The sequence below is a fragment of the Apostichopus japonicus genome, chromosome 22 (genome assembly GCF_037975245.1).
Source record: "Apostichopus japonicus isolate 1M-3 chromosome 22, ASM3797524v1, whole genome shotgun sequence".
NCBI classification, from domain to species: Eukaryota; Metazoa; Echinodermata; class Holothuroidea; order Aspidochirotida; family Stichopodidae; genus Apostichopus; species Apostichopus japonicus.
The window spans coordinates 21,598,747-21,615,683 of record NC_092582.1 but is presented as its reverse complement, the minus strand read 5'-3'; the positions used below and the strand labels follow the sequence as shown (position 1 = coordinate 21,615,683).

General features: G+C 39.5%; 2 protein-coding genes across 3 annotated transcripts in view; one reads left to right on the top strand and one right to left on the bottom strand.

Moving 5' to 3' along the window:
- LOC139963843 (coiled-coil domain-containing protein 180-like) overlaps nucleotides 1-16,937 on the top strand; it is a 39,200-nt gene that overhangs the window by 5,666 nt on the left and 16,597 nt on the right. For both annotated transcript variants that reach the window (XM_071965040.1, XM_071965039.1), the window contains exons 5-12: nucleotides 8,963-9,029; nucleotides 10,041-10,078; nucleotides 10,843-10,977; nucleotides 11,809-12,068; nucleotides 12,840-12,959; nucleotides 13,109-13,277; nucleotides 13,918-14,040; nucleotides 14,799-14,972. In XM_071965040.1, the coding sequence (XP_071821141.1) occupies nucleotides 8,963-9,029; nucleotides 10,041-10,078; nucleotides 10,843-10,977; nucleotides 11,809-12,068; nucleotides 12,840-12,959; nucleotides 13,109-13,277; nucleotides 13,918-14,040; nucleotides 14,799-14,972 (1,086 nt within the window). The remainder of the gene's footprint in view (nucleotides 1-8,962; nucleotides 9,030-10,040; nucleotides 10,079-10,842; nucleotides 10,978-11,808; nucleotides 12,069-12,839; nucleotides 12,960-13,108; nucleotides 13,278-13,917; nucleotides 14,041-14,798; nucleotides 14,973-16,937) is intronic.
- LOC139963848 (uncharacterized) lies at nucleotides 5,526-8,828 on the bottom strand. Its single transcript, XM_071965046.1, has one exon. It carries the CDS (start codon nucleotides 7,626-7,628, stop codon nucleotides 6,357-6,359), a length of 1,272 nt encoding a protein of 423 aa, XP_071821147.1. The 5' UTR covers nucleotides 7,629-8,828; the 3' UTR covers nucleotides 5,526-6,356.

Here is a 16,937-nt window from a genome sequence, read left to right as displayed (position 1 = left end):
AAAATTTGTATTTAAAATGTAATATCATGCATGATGTCATACATTATTTCAACCATCCGTTTTGCTTATTTATTCAATTATCATTTTTGGATGAAACTTTCAAATCCATCCAGTCAGTGATCTGTGTACATATATTCTATAGATATGGATACCCTCTTTGCAAGTGATGTTGTGTTCATTCCCTGGTACACCCACCACCATTTAATCATTACAATGTGTTACCCCGGGGATTCGGGTGACCTAGGTATGAGCCAATATATAGGCCACCTGAGGGGTAGAAAGGAACAAAACTCAGAGCAAAATGAATAGTACAGCAACACAATGTCATATGGTATATCAATGTTTATTTACAACCCTTTAATCTATTATCTAGAACATAATTGTCCTTTACAGCTCTCTGTTATATCATATCAACCTCAGTGAACATCATGAATTTATTGATAACAGATAAACCTAATCAATCTACAGATAACACACACTCACGCATAGACCAACAAACATATCCACCAAACTAACTGACATGACCCACACAGCTGCACACAGAAGTGCTAATATTTATTCTACATCTTAATCCTCTGTGCACCCCTAGACTAGCAACATTTCCCTGCATGAACTAGGGAGCTAGCTCACGACTTATTATTAAAACAAAGGTTCCAATATAGTTGTACCCACACACTACCACTGCACAGGCAGTATACAGCTAATAAGAACAATATCTCTACCTGGTATAGGATTGCCATGGTAACCTAAACAATTCCACCAATCCTGTGCACCCAGACCTCTGTAGGGGGTCTACCCTATGCAGCTTGCTGTGTAGCTACTTTAATCAACCCCTCTTCCAATAGAACAATCCATCTAATTAGCCTATGCAGCACAGGTTATACCTGCTAAGTAATTTGACACCATGGAACCACCTCGTTCCTGGGCGTAGCTGCAGTGGCTTCACCATATCAAATAACAATGTACCATACAGGTACCATACAGCTTAAGGCTATATTAAGAACATATGAAACTACTAGCACTGATAAAAAGGTGCACTTCAATATCTTGACATTTCTATTGAATGTTACCATGAATACTAATAAGAATACATCAGTTAGATCCTTTAACTATTAAAGATAAGAGTAATAAGTACAATAAAGTAAAAAGAACATACCTGAGGGGTAGAAAGGAACAAAACTCAGAGCAAAATGAATAGTACAGCAACACAATGTCATATGGTATATCAATGTGCCACTGACAGGTCACTTTCCCCTAACCTCTGAATGGCTGTACCACTATCTGTGAAGGTAACTTAATAAAAATTTATAGGGGCCTCTGTTTTGTTCAAATCATGTTCCTAACACTCTCCCCCTCTCAAAAGAAGTCGTCCCTGACTCGCATTTCATACATAATGAATGTCATACGTCAACTATCATATAAACAATACATTTAAACCTGCTTAACATATAAAATAGAACTCTACATGTGCTCTTACATTGTACTTTTAAGGGCAGAACCCCACATGTTAGTTTAGTGGAACAATAACAAAGTACCAGAAAATCACTTAAGTTCAAGGTCATGCGCACTCCCAAGAACTGAGTTATTCAGACAGATCACTTGATCTAAAAGCACACGACGGTAACCCCTTTTGGTCTTATGGTCCTACTCACTAGTTACTTACTATACATGCAACTGACCACTACTTGCATAAATTGAGACTCATGTCTTATCTCTAGCTACTAACCATCATCAAGATGATACCAAGAAAACAAATAAAATATGATAATCTGTCATGACCTATTATATAGTCTAGTCACAACAACTAACTACCCATTATCAACTTCTTTCAACATTCGTCGGTCTGTACATAGTCCAGTCAGGAGTATGTTGTTGGAACTGTGGGTAAAACACTGGCGTTTGTAGTCGGTAGTCGTACATGGGAGGACATGGCTGGAACCAAGGTCTAGTTTGTGTCTGAGGGTAAGGTTGTCCAAGGTTAGGTGGGGGTAAATAGGACGGATATGGACACTGGGTAGACTGAACCCAAGTTGGGGCTCCGGGTTGTCCGTAATTCAGGTAATCTGGTGGCCTTCTATTTCGTGACGGGCGTCCTTGTTCCTCTGGTACTCGCTCCTGTGGTACCTGTTCCTCTGGTATTTCCACGGGTGGTTCAACTGGACGTGTCGGCTGCTCTGGAGTTTGGGGTGTCTGATTTACTGGACTCTGCGAAACATCCACAGCCGCTGGTGTCTGAGTCGGTACATTCTGTAGCTGGTCAGGAGCACCATCACTAACATATTGCTCTGCTGGGGCTGAGGTCCGAGCAGTTGAACGCTGTCGGGTGATATACGTGTGCCACTCGTCATCGCTCACATCTGACCCATCTACATCACCACCTGCCTGGGTTGCAGTTCGTGTTTTCTTTCGCTGGCGTGGGGGCTTCCCATGGATCATCTGTGTCTCATCTAGAGGCAGTGCATCGCATGCTAATAACAAGTTGCGATGCAGAACACGTTTCTGCTTCTTAGAATTATCTGTAATCACTTCAAACACGGGTATGTCAGGATTGATCTGTTTCACAACCCTATAGACGGTGTCTTCCCAGTAAGATCGAAGCTTATCAGGGCCTGCTTGTCGGACAAGGTTCTTCACAAGAACACGGTCACCAGGGCTTAATTGGGTGTAGTGAGTCTTTCTGTCATACCTTTCCTTCGCAGCAGCTGAAGCCTTGTCGGTGTGCCTATTGGCAATACTATACGCTTCCTGCATTTGACAACGCCATTTATCCGCAAATGTTCTGTGATCAATGTCCTCGTTCTCACTTTCCAAATTAAACAAAATATCAACAGGGAGTCGTGGTGAACGCCCGAACATGAGGAAAAATGGCGAGAATCCAGTAGCATCATTCTTTGAACAGTTGTAAGCATGCATGCACCTCGGCAAATGTTCCTTCCAGTTCAGTTTCTGCTGGTTTGACAGCGTTCGCAACATGTTGAGTATAGTCCGGTTCATTCTCTCAACCTGACCATTCCCCTGGGGATGATATGGGGTTGTTCTGCAATGCTCAATACCACAGTATTCCTGGAGTTTTGTGAAGAGTTGGTTTTCAAACTCCCTCCCTTGGTCATGGTGAAGTCTCTTCGGAAAGCCAAATCTCAGGAAGAAATCATTAAACAACCGTTCTGCTGCAGCATGTGCCGATTTGTTCTTGGTAGGGTAAGCTTGTGCGAACCTAGTGAAATGGTCAACTACCACGAGAATATATTCGTACCCACCCTTACACTTTTCCAGGTGTAAGTAGTCTATTGATACCATCTCGAAAGGTTCTGTCGTGTGTATTGGTATTAAAGGTGCTCTAATATTTCGAGTAGGTTTCTTCTGAACTACACAATGACACTGCTTGGTGATGTACATTTCCACCTCTTTTGCCATGTACGCCCAATAGAACCGTTGTCGTATTAGGTCAAGGGTTCTTTCTACACCAATATGACCCATGTCGTTGTGGAGCCCCTTCAAAACCGTGTCCTTATACTTGGTCGGGAGGAGTAGCTGTTTTCTGTTGACGGTGCATCTACAAAGTAGTCCCTTATCATCAAACTCTAGTTTGTTCCACTGGTTTATCAGAACCTGTACGTTCTTAGTCTCATTTTTCCGCTCCTGTGGAGATGGTCTCCTTCCGGTTTTCTTCATTTGCAAAACTCTACCAAGAACCAAGTCATTCTCTTGGGCTTCTTTAAGCTCCAGTGGGTCAATAGGCGAGATTGTAGATGTGGGTGATGTTCCTAGTATGTCGCAACTGTTGCTGTTCACTGTTGTCACATCGATGCATGCCACTTCTCCGCAACATGTGCCTTGGACGTATTCAGCTGTGGCTGTTATTGCAGTACTCGGGATCTTCTCTGTGAATTCGTTGATATAGTTTTCCAACTTGTCAGGTATCGGCATCCTTGATAACACATCTGCATCTACGTTTTCCTTACCAGGGCGGTATCTAATTTCAAATCGAAAACTAGCCAACTCTGATACCCACCTCTGGCCTGTGGCATTCAGACGGGCAGTAGTCATTACGTATGTCAGGGGATTGTTGTCAGTGAATACCACAAAATGATTTGCATACTGAAGGTAGTCACGGAAACGTTCTGTCACCGCCCATTTGAGAGCAAGGAATTCCAACTTGCTGGAGTGATAATTCTGTTCTGGGGGCGTTAACGTGCGTGAAGCAAATGCTATGACTCTCAATTTTCCCTCCAAATGTTGGTACAAGACTGCACCAAGACCGTCACCAGAAGCATCAGTGTGGAGAACATATGGTTGAGAAAAATCTGGATAGGCCATAACAGGGTGAACTGTCAGGCGATCAACAAGGTCACACAAAATCGCATGGTGTTCGGGGGTCCACACTATCTTTTCTTTAGAATCACGAGTATTCCCCTTACCAGATCTCGACTCCTGTTTACCCTTTGTCTTGAACTTTTTCTGTTGAGTTCCTAGCAACCCGTACAGCGGCTTCGCTATGATGGAGAAGTTCTGGATATAGTTCCTGTAATATCCAATGAAGCCCAAAATCTTTCGAAGTTCTCCAACGGTTGTTGGTGTCTTGTTCTTCAATAACAGGACTGGTTCTTTGTCAGCAGGGTCCATTCCGTACCCTTCGCCGGTTACCAACCTTCCTAGGTACCTTACCTTTCTCTTGAACAACTCACACTTCTTGGGTTTCAGCTTAATGCCATGCTTTTGTAATCTTTGTAAAACTCTCCGAAGGCGTTCCACATGGTTGCTAAATGTAGAACCGTAAACAAGGATATCATCAAGGTAGACCACACATATCTCGTTGTTAAGATCGTGCAAGCATCCTTCCATGTACCGTTGAAACTCTGCTGGGGCATTTTTCAGCCCAAAGGGGATTCTTTGCCACTCATGTAATCCCCAGGGAGTAATAAACGAGGTGAGATGCTGACTTTCTGGAGACATATACCCTTGATGGTACGCTTTACCCTGATCTAGGGTACTGAACCATGTGTTTCCTTTAAGGCCATCTAGCAGATCTTGGATTTTGGGGATTGGTTGTCTATCATCCACTGTTTTCTCGTTGAGTGCTCTAAAATCAACGCACAGACGAAGTGAGCCATCACGCTTTCGCACACACACTACCGGGGAGGAATAATTAGATTTAGACTTACTCACCCAACCACGTCTGATGAGATCCTCTAAGTATTCTTTGACTTCCTTGTACAGTGGTCGGGGAATGCTGATGTATCCCTTCTGAACAGGTGTTTCGTCCTTCAGCTGGATTTTCATCTGCAAATCTGGGCAGTCACCAGTATCCATATCATCCCTGGAGAATGCTGATGATTCTTCTAACAACATTTTAGTTGCAAGTTGTCTCTGGTCAGGAGTCAGGTCAGATAGGTCAACTGGAGGGCACCAGTCACGGTCCTGTCTTTCGTCAGGTGGTTTAGTTCTGTCAGTCTCCATATCACAATTTACGTATGTAGAGTTTGCTGTTGCAGTTTGGTCTACACTAGTCTTGCAGAGTACTTGAGGTAAGGGAAGTACTGAAGTCACTTGTTCCAATGTCCCGAGGGGAGTCCGCTTTGAAAGAAGAAGATCATGGTTAGTGTTATTAAGCACTGGTACATTAACATGGACTACTGACCCCCTTGCCATCCGCACAGTGGTTGCTTGTACATTCAACCCTTCTGGCAAGGATATTTGATTGGGCTCAAATAGCCAGTCAATAGGTCCCTTGACCTCTCCCACATAAACTCTACATTCAATGAAATTGGTCTGGCCACTTACTAATAGCTGATTACGAGGGGGCGATCTGACACTGGCCAGGAGAACACTATCATTCTCTTTTACAACCTTAACCATTGCTGTTAGGGTACTTTTCCCTTTCCCAGGGAATGCAGAGTGAAGATCATTTTCACTAAATTCTGAACCCCCTGTGCCATTCAGTATGTGGGCGATAACGTTGTAGCCCACAAGTGGGTTATCCATATCCCCTGAGTAGACCAACATGGGTACCTCTATTTCACCTATTGTGCCCACTTTAAGACTTACAGCAACCCACCCATCATATGGTACCTCTATCCCGTTTGTGGCGGTAAGGTCCAGGTGAAGACCATCCAGGAGTTCTTCCACGGGTCTGACTATGACCCCTGGCATATTCTTCTGAATCCAATCCTTTTGGATTATTGACACCTGGGAACCTGTGTCCCACAACACATCCATTGGTAACCCATTGAGGGAGGCCCTCACAATACACCTCTTACCAACCAATCCTATGAGTTTCTTAAACTTTTTAAGGGACAGGTGGGGTGGTGCAGTGGGAGGTTGCTTGGGACTCTTTTGTCTATGACCAAATGACTTTTCTACTGTTGGGGTCCCCCCTCGTCCCTTAGAAGTGACCCTCTCTCGTTTCCCGGTGGCCTTTGTCGACACCCTCTTGCATAGTGCTCACCACTTCCACATCGGAAGCAGTGGTTACACCGATCACCCACATTTTCTGATCTACACTTAGGACAGCCCCTTTTCCCTTTATAACTAACTGGCCTGTCTCTGCTTAAGGATTCCTGGATTTGGGCTACCTGTATTTTCAGCTCTTTCAGGCCCTCAATATCCACCCTTAAACCATTTAGGGATTCCTCAAGGGGGGTAGGCGGTGTTTCCCTTTTTGTTACCTTTTTTGAGGTTGCCTCAATAGCATGAGCTGCCTGGTAAGATCTTGTTTTCGTCTGCTTCTTCAACCGCTCCGTCTCACTACTGGCGCTCTTGTTAAGTTTCTCCAAGAGGAGCTCATCAGAGATGCATGTATTCTCTAGGGAAGGCTTCAGGTCGGCCCGAATCGACTCACTTGTCAGGCCAGTCGAGACTGCATGTAGAAACATGGCCTGCACTAACGGCTCCTCGTATCGCTGGTTGGTCTCACTCTCTTTCGAGGCGAATAAAACCCGCTGCCGAATACTAAGGGCCCTAACAAGGAATTCCTGCGGCGTCTCTTTGGGTGCTTGTGTGAGGCTGCTTAGCTCGTGGTACAGCTCTGTGGCTCCCTTTTCTTGGTAATGTGACCGCAGGATCCGACGAAGCTTCGGTAAGGTTATATCCGTCTTGCTTTCCAGATATCCACGGAGATTCAGGCCTGGGTTGGTAGCTCTAATAACTGCCTCAACCACTTCTTCCTCTGGGTATCCCTTCCGGAGTCCAGCTTCTATCTGGTGGATAAGACTGGTGAAACCCAGCCCATCCTTCTGCTGACTTCCAGCAATCTGCCCGGAGATCTTAAAGTCGCGGCGGATGTACTCTCTGTGGTGTTGTAACACTTTGGTACTTGTCGGGTCCGATGGGGGCTCAGGTGTACCCACCTTTTGGCTTGACTTGTCATCAACTTTCTCTGGTATCTCCCCTAGCAAGACTTCTCTCAACTCCTTCAACTTTCCAAGGCCCTGGTCATCGGACTCCTCCAGCTCCTCACTGCTCAGGTAACGGTTGATTAATCCCAGAAGACCGGTTCGACCCTTCGTCTTTGCCTTGATGCGGTCAGTCTCGGGAAGGGCGATTCCCAGACCCACACTCTCCAGCTGGTCTACCGTGCAAAGATGCAGCTTAGTCTGGATCTCGCAAAGAAGCTCGTCAACCGTCGCCATCTTTCTGGGTGAGCAACCTTAATCCTGCTCCTCAGTATGCCATGAGTTTTTATCCGGGTGGTGCCTCCAAATTGTTACCCCGGGGATTCGGGTGACCTAGGTATGAGCCAATATATAGGCCACCTGAGGGGTAGAAAGGAACAAAACTCAGAGCAAAATGAATAGTACAGCAACACAATGTCATATGGTATATCAATGTTTATTTACAACCCTTTAATCTATTATCTAGAACATAATTGTCCTTTACAGCTCTCTGTTATATCATATCAACCTCAGTGAACATCATGAATTTATTGATAACAGATAAACCTAATCAATCTACAGATAACACACACTCACGCATAGACCAACAAACATATCCACCAAACTAACTGACATGACCCACACAGCTGCACACAGAAGTGCTAATATTTATTCTACATCTTAATCCTCTGTGCACCCCTAGACTAGCAACATTTCCCTGCATGAACTAGGGAGCTAGCTCACGACTTATTATTAAAACAAAGGTTCCAATATAGTTGTACCCACACACTACCACTGCACAGGCAGTATACAGCTAATAAGAACAATATCTCTACCTGGTATAGGATTGCCATGGTAACCTAAACAATTCCACCAATCCTGTGCACCCAGACCTCTGTAGGGGGTCTACCCTATGCAGCTTGCTGTGTAGCTACTTTAATCAACCCCTCTTCCAATAGAACAATCCATCTAATTAGCCTATGCAGCACAGGTTATACCTGCTAAGTAATTTGACACCATGGAACCACCTCGTTCCTGGGCGTAGCTGCAGTGGCTTCACCATATCAAATAACAATGTACCATACAGGTACCATACAGCTTAAGGCTATATTAAGAACATATGAAACTACTAGCACTGATAAAAAGGTGCACTTCAATATCTTGACATTTCTATTGAATGTTACCATGAATACTAATAAGAATACATCAGTTAGATCCTTTAACTATTAAAGATAAGAGTAATAAGTACAATAAAGTAAAAAGAACATACCTGAGGGGTAGAAAGGAACAAAACTCAGAGCAAAATGAATAGTACAGCAACACAATGTCATATGGTATATCAATGTGCCACTGACAGGTCACTTTCCCCTAACCTCTGAATGGCTGTACCACTATCTGTGAAGGTAACTTAATAAAAATTTATAGGGGCCTCTGTTTTGTTCAAATCATGTTCCTAACAAATGTTCTTTGTTCATTTCCACTGCCAGTCACAGAATGGCAAACTTGAACTGACATGCTAACAGATATCATGTGACATATCAGTATAAAGTGGAGGCTCTATTTCTGATTTAAGGTTGCATTGTATCTTGCAGGAACTTGAGCCCCAGATAAGTGGAACAGGAGTTGAACTCTTAAAGAAATTAGCTGACAATGATGCAGGTATGTTCTCATAGAGATAACCAAGCTGGGCAAATCATTTAAACGTGGAGCTGTATCATGATATACCAAGATATATTTCTATGTGCATCATCATTAAATGTTCAAAAATATCACTTGATTTTTCAACTGGAACTTAATGTTGTCAACATCTTTAGTCTATGACTTACTTGTTCAACAGATTAGTGATTATACTAGCAACAGTTAAAGATAAAAGATTGTATTAAGACATACACATTGAATTGAAAAAGGTCTCTTCTGTTGGTTCAACCACATACTTATGTAGTGTTTGGTATAGTTTTTAACATTAATAAATACTCATATATCTGTAAGTGTCTCTTGATTTTTGAATCAAGAGCTAAGCACTTCTGTAGTGTTCATTAAGGTGTTCTAAGATTGAGGGGACTGAAATAAGTGCTCTGCCTTTCTTTGATAGATATTGTTAGCTGTAGCAAGTACTGGTCATATGTACAGCTGTAGTTCATTATGTGTGTACTGCAGTTATCATTGAAACAGGTAGCATTTCTTGTGTATCTTTTAACATGCATCTAGTGGTGCATGACTTAAGTGCAGTCTATACCCATCAAACTCAGTGAGGAAACAGACTAACCCACGGATTGCACATGAAAGCTGTACAGCTGCATGTGCATCTGTGGGTGGTACTGAGTTATTGTATCATTGTATGTCTGTAGTTTCCCACTCAGTGTCAGGTACCTGCTATACAGTTGTTGGTGATTACATATTCCCTGCTATTTTTCATAGATTTACCCAAATATATTCAATAATTTTTTTCCTCCAACAGTATCAGCTACTCAACTATTTTACATGTATGTTTATCCCTATTTTAACATTCTCATTATACTTTTTTTGCAAAGGGATGACAAATGCTTCAATGGACAAATATTTATCTGTCACTATGACTGAGGATCTGTTAGTTCATTTCTTAGCTTGTGCAATAAAAATAATACAAAATGATTGCTAATAAAATTATTAATTTACTTTCTTTCTGAGCAGTTATTGAAGATATCCTTGGACTGGTTGCTTCTGATGAGGTAAGCTTTCTTTTAGTTTGTGATTTTTACCTCCTTATTAAAAGTAATTTGCATTGATGCTGGTAAAGTACAGAGAGCAGCAGAACATGTAGCCTATTTTATGTTTGATATATCTTACCTTACGCTCTGTTTCTATGTTGATATGTGTGTGTCTGACAACATGTGTCGAGCTGTTAAGAACTGCCTTTTTTCTCTTGTACACGTATAGCTACATTGGTAGAAACATAGTGATTAGGAACTTGGTCATACAATGCTGAAAAAGAAGTACACTGACTCCTTACAATTTGAACTGCTTTATGTAATACGTTATATGCATAGTATATGCCCGTACAGGTAGTGTTGGGGGAGGGGAATGGGGAGGGGGGTTGCTTTATGGACTGATGGCACGGGAGAGGGATGTTAGTAGCAAGGGTGTCTCCCCTTCTCTTTTAAAAACTGGTTTTGTTTCAATTAAGGGTGCTTAAATGCAAAATGATGAGATATTTTGGGATATTTTACACTTACAAAGAACTGTTGAAAATATTGTCAGATGCTGATCACATGGTAGATTATGGGTACATATATTGAGGCAGAAGGTAACGGACATTGCTCATGAATTTCCAAACCGGGTTCACAATCTTTTGTGAATTTTGCATGTGATCAGTTCATTTAGTGAAACTACTTGATCAATATATTTTGGAAACTAAAGAATTGTATTTTACACTAAGTTATAGCATGTTAAAAAAAAAAAATTGGCTGAAATTTTGAATTTTTGTTTTTGAAAGGCTCTGCAAAATTACACTCTCAGAGAACTGGAGGACCTGTGGTCTGAAGTGGAGCAGCAGTCGACTATCCGAAGAGAGTGGATTAGAGAAATGAGTCAGACATTAAATGATATTGAGATGGAAAGACAAAATAGTGTAAGAAGGAACTTAGTTAATTCTTCAAGCTTTTCTTATTAATTATTCATGAAGTCAATTATGAAATATTATTTGTTTCATTTCTTCTATGAATATTTTGAAACAGAAGCCGTATGAAAACCATAATTCTCTCTGGGTGGTAGAACCTGGGTAATGTCTTCAATATTTCAGGTTCTCTGCATATGTCTTTCTCCATCAAGTTTCCTGTGTTTATATTTTATACCGTGGTCCTGAACATGCTGTGTTACTATGACACTGTGACATCACAGCAAAAGTGGCTGTCTGTTGTGTTATCAAGTTTAAGTAACTTTACATCATAATGTGACATCTTGGCAAGCAACATCAAGTTATCTTACATGAAACATATAATGATGTTTGTTTAATTGTCCAATTATACTATCATAAAATCTTCACTATACAAATATCATATTGTAGCTTTTAATACTATGTTATTAAACTATATCACACATGATATGTGGTGAATGCTCTAGTTATGGTATCATAAAACCATCACAACAGATGTCAATTTGAAGAGTTACTGTCAATCTCTACAATATTTCACACATGAATTTTTCAGATACCAAATTAAAGTAACCTAACATTGTGACAATTATAGATCTATGTCAATTTGTGCAGTCACTATATTTAAGTAAACACTACAACTCCTCACACTTTTTTTCCAACCACACATGTCAGATTGTGCAGTTAATGTCTTGTATGTACAACACATTATCATGTTAAGTTTCATCTTCTATAATCTTATGTGGTTGCACAAAGTTTCTGTTGTCCTAGAGGAATTATGTTTCAAAAACATGCATCTATTTTTTGCAGATCAAGCATCTGGTGAAGACTTACGCCAAGAACCTGGAGCAGATTGCCTTCCTGATGGCCCCAGATGTCCAGAGATTGATCGAAAGGGAATCCCAGATAATCAATCAAACATTGCTGAGTAATCAAAGGGCATACGCCGATCTCCTTGCGAGGTTGATGAAGACCGACATCGAACGTGATAAGAACCACCGTACCCACTGGGAGGGCCGAGTCGAAGATTGGAAGAGATTAAACACGGAGATCGTCATTCAAAAGTTTACGTACGTCACTTTCTCCTCAGCTTTGTTTTTTTTATAAAGAGGAATCGAAAATTTTCAAAACCATTGGCAGCTTGAAGGCATTGAAGACTCGCCCCAAACAGCGTGCCGCCATCTTTAAAAAGTTAACTTTCCGTTGCTTGCAAGTGAAGTTTTTTTTTCAAAATGCAGACAGTAATGAAACGTGATACCTTCTTCTCTTTAGCTGGACCTGAGATGTCCATCGCTGTATTGTTTGTACACTGTGCTGTGGGTATTGACCGCAGCTGTATGTACTGACTGTACACTAGTGTCTAATTACCGACGGTAGCAAGCTGTGTGTGTATTTTCTGGGATCGATGGTGGTGTCTAACACTTCTGTTACACCTCATTCGAAACTAGGTCAGATTACCGGCATTAGACGTTTCTTTTTGAGCGAGTCTTCACACCCTTTAAGTGTAGCTGTGGAATAATACACACAAAGTTTATGATAGCATGGATGACAATTATAAGTTTTGCGACTGCATGTTTCAAGCAACTGAAACAATTGTCACCCATGTTAGTGTAATGTCTAGAGCTAAATTTTAACTATCAATTATGATGTACATGTTTTCTTCCACTAACTTTGAGTACCATAGTTCTATTGCTCAATATTCAATGGGTTTGGCAATGGAAGTACTGTACCTATACTTAACACCTGTACTATGATTGGGGGGAAAAAAATCGCTTTTACTATCTCTTTCATTGTAAAATGTGATCAGATAATTCATCATTAAGTACTGTTATCTTTTACAGTGAGTTTATGGATGATTCATCCATTACTGATCCTCCCATCATCAAAGTTATTTTGACAGAGTTGTATCACGAACAACAGACCATAAATCAAAGGAGGATTAATCTCTTCAATGCTCTCAGGTCAGTAACATTCTTTATTTCCTATGTATGCATCGTGTTCATGCTTTATTGATGCTTTATTGGATTTGCCTCCAATACACTTAAGATAGATATTTATTGTTAACTACTGATTTGACCAAGTTTTTATCAAAACATTTGCCTCTCTGCAGGTCGATGAAGCCACCTAGTTCCACCAAGTCAGCTGTTTACAGGTGGAACAAGGAACTAGCTTCCATCTGTCAAGAAATTGAGAGACTTCACACTCACTTCTTGTCAAGGCTACACAAAGAGTATGAAAGGATATGTAAAGAATGCTTGGATCAAGTCGAAACTTGCAGGGTATGTTGATAGTTGATGTTGATAGTCGATGTTGAAAGAGGCGGGAGGTATTTTAGCAAACAGTAGCTGCTAAGAAAATGTAAAGACATTTAGAACAATGTATGTTTAGTGGGGAATGCAATTAAAGTAATGGTCTTCACATTTTAATAAGTGAACTAATGAAAAGTTAACTCTACTGAATTAATTTAACACAAAATATTCAATCGTTGGTCTCCTTGATTGAAAATACCTGAGAAAACCTGGAAAGACAAACACCAACATTAAGAATATATGTATACTGTACTTTCATACCGTGCCCACAATATCAAGAGGAATGAAACCTCCATTTTTGGGTTTTGAAGACAATCTTATGTTAGATAGGAATAAAAATTACTGCTGCAGTTAAAAGTAGCAATCACCAGCTGCAATTATGAATTGAAACAATTATAATGTAAACTGCATGTTTTTTTGTTGATAACTATTATATTCAGTTTGGGAGATTTAGCCAATAGAATTACTGACACTGTTAACTTTGTCATGTTTTTTTTTACTGTCCTTTTTGCAATTTATACATTTGTTTTCATGTTTTAATAGTAAAATTAAACTAGATTGCATACCGTAATACTCTAAGCATTCAACTAATCTTATCTATTTTATGCAGGTTGAGCTACTTCAGACCGGGGTCTGTAGTGATGAAAGAGTTCAGGAGGTCGTTGAAGGGTTTTTCTTGCCCCAGCTTGGAGAGAGACAGAAAGTCTTTGAGAACCACCTTGATACCATGGATGTAAGTTATTAAACAGCACTTACATCATTTGTTGTGACTGTTAAGCAATTACAGAATGCTATCATGTTCTTACAGAAGTTTTTTTCCTCTTCAAAATTCAATGAAGCTGGTACCTGTCTAAAGAGAATAAAAAAAAAAGTCTCCAAAAATTGTAATGATCTTCTGGAGTTTTCATTATCCTTTTACTATTCCACAAGCAATAGGCTAGTCACAACTTCCATGGTTGATTCCAAGTTCGAAATAACCAATTTTTTGTGAAAAGTTACATACATACCACTCTAAATCTTCTCGGGATAGAAAGTGGCAAGTTTGCATTGTGACTATTCTGTAGTAGTATCTGGCAGATAAATATGATCACAATCAGTACTCATTTAATTATTAATATTCCTATTAATGCTCATGTTTGTCTGTCATCTTGTCAGAGAGTGTCTTAGTTTGAGCAATTGCTAGTTTCCTATATATTGAATACTTATATATTGAGTACAATATGTATTGAGTATTATATAGATACAATACATATATATATATATAATATAATATATATATATACAATATATATTGAGTACTATATTGAGTACAATATATATTAAGTACTATATATACAATATATATATAGTATATAATATATATATACAATATATATTGAGTACCTATATATTGAGTACCTATATATTGAGTACTATATTGAGTCCTTGCTGAAATTGTTTGACAAATTGGAACAAGCTGACAGTAGTTTTCATTCTTTGTTGTATCCACAGAAATCGTTGGAAAATCTGGCCGAGACAACAGCTCATAAGTTAAGGTCCCTCTTCAAGTATGCTCAGGGTGCAGCCCATCTGTGGGACGTACACGAAATCAACTTGGCCAAGAGAGAAAGAGAGTTGCAGGAGAAACTCGAGGAATGCAGGCATAATCACGACAATGTTAATCAGGTGAGAATAAGGAGTTGTTTCTATTTCTCAACCCATGGCAGTTTAAGTATTTAGTTGTTTCCTAGATTTCCTCTTGATTTGGTTGTTAGTTATTTGCATATGAAATCCTTGCAGAACTCCGCACAAAACACCCCATTACGCAGCAAATATCGCTACAAAATAAGCACATTTCGCGCTAACTCTTTTCATAACTTTCAAAGTATAGCACTCAGAAAACTCTTTCTTATGTCATTTTGAAGAATATTGTGTCCTCTTTACAATGATGTGTCGTTATTTCTTATGCGTGTGAACTTAACCCCGTACTTTTTAATCTGAAAAGTAAAAACCACTTCGGAAAGCAGTGAACCTCTTCAAAATGTCCCTATCTCTCAATGCTTACAGTACATCGTGCTTGCTGGGGGTGTGATTGCATAACCAATTTCTTTCCTATGCCAAAGAAAAGTTCGTTGACTCTTCTCTCTAGTGATATAAAATTTGACTTGATAGGTCAATATTAAGGCTCATACTTTTCACCAGCAAATCAAAAGCTTTGTAAGAAATTTGTGAAGTCCTCCTTTACGCAGCTAATATGAACACAGCACAGTGGCAGTGCTCTCACAGCAATTTCGGAGAGTGAAAACTGCAATGCTTCCTGTGCATATACAACAACAATTAATTCTCCGAAAACAGGCTGTTTATATAGCAAATGCTTCCATATGTTCTGTAGTCAAAGTCTGGTGGGGATAGTCTTGCTTGCAAGTGATATGCCTGCATTGTTTGCCTTTCAGTTGATCATTTAGTAGTCCTAGTAGCTCCTTTAGTTCCCTCTGTTCCAAAAGAAGAAGAAGAATTGGAAGTATTCTTTGAAATGTTATTTCTTATCCAATAGGAAACATGATTGAATTGTTTCATTGTTCACTTCCCAGCCTATGTCATAGTCAATTGATAGCTAGAGAAAAAGCACTACTAATTATCTAGAAAATATTATAGCTATGGGATTAAAAAAAACCTTGGTGATCATGTAACAACTGAAGATTCTTCTCTTGGAAATGTAGTATTGTGTTATGTTTATTTATGTATAAGCATTATAAGTTAGGGAGGTGCTCAAACATTGTTAGCTATGGGATTAAACATAAAATATTGTTTATTTATGATTACTATTTAAAATATTGTCAGCTATCGGAAAACCCAAAAAATATTTTCTGCATGCAATTGAAAAGAATGCTGCAAAGCTTAATTGGTCTAAAACCATTCATAGAAGTAGCATTACATGTTTTGGGGGCAGGTGAAGTTACAACATGCTTACAATATAGTTTTTACGATTTATTTTTATCAAATACATTTTTAAAATGCTTTAGACTCCTCAGAGCAGTATTTGTAATCACACCAATGGATTTGATCAGAACTAGACGCAACGCTACTTTTAACTAATCCGAAAATATTTGAACACACCATGTATTCATATAATAAATGTAGCATAGGTTGATTGCTCTGGTAGGTGCAAAGTTGCATCTTTAATCACTGCACCATTTAAACATTCAAAACTCCCACATAAATAAATTCCAAAATCTTCATGTATGATGTTATTTTATTGGTCACCATGTTTTTTGTACAGATTTTAGTCAAAGCCCAAAGTGAAATTGAGTTTGAAAGTTAAGCTTTGGGATTAACAGAAAAACACACTTTGGTGATGATGTTACAATTGAAGCTTTTCGTAAAGGAAACAAGTATTCTGTGACTTTCATTTTATTTGTAAGCATTACATTAATTTATTTATAAGCATCACTACATAGCTAGAAGGTTAAATTTTTATTAGTTATGGGATAACACCAAATCTTTGGTGATCACATAACAACAGAGGATTCTTCTTTTGGAAAGAAGTGTTTTTCTCGTGTTCAAAATAGTAGTGTTGCATCAATTAAATATTGGAGTGTTACCTCTCATTCTTTAGAGTGTTGTGTCACCTTTTTCATTTTTAAAATTCTT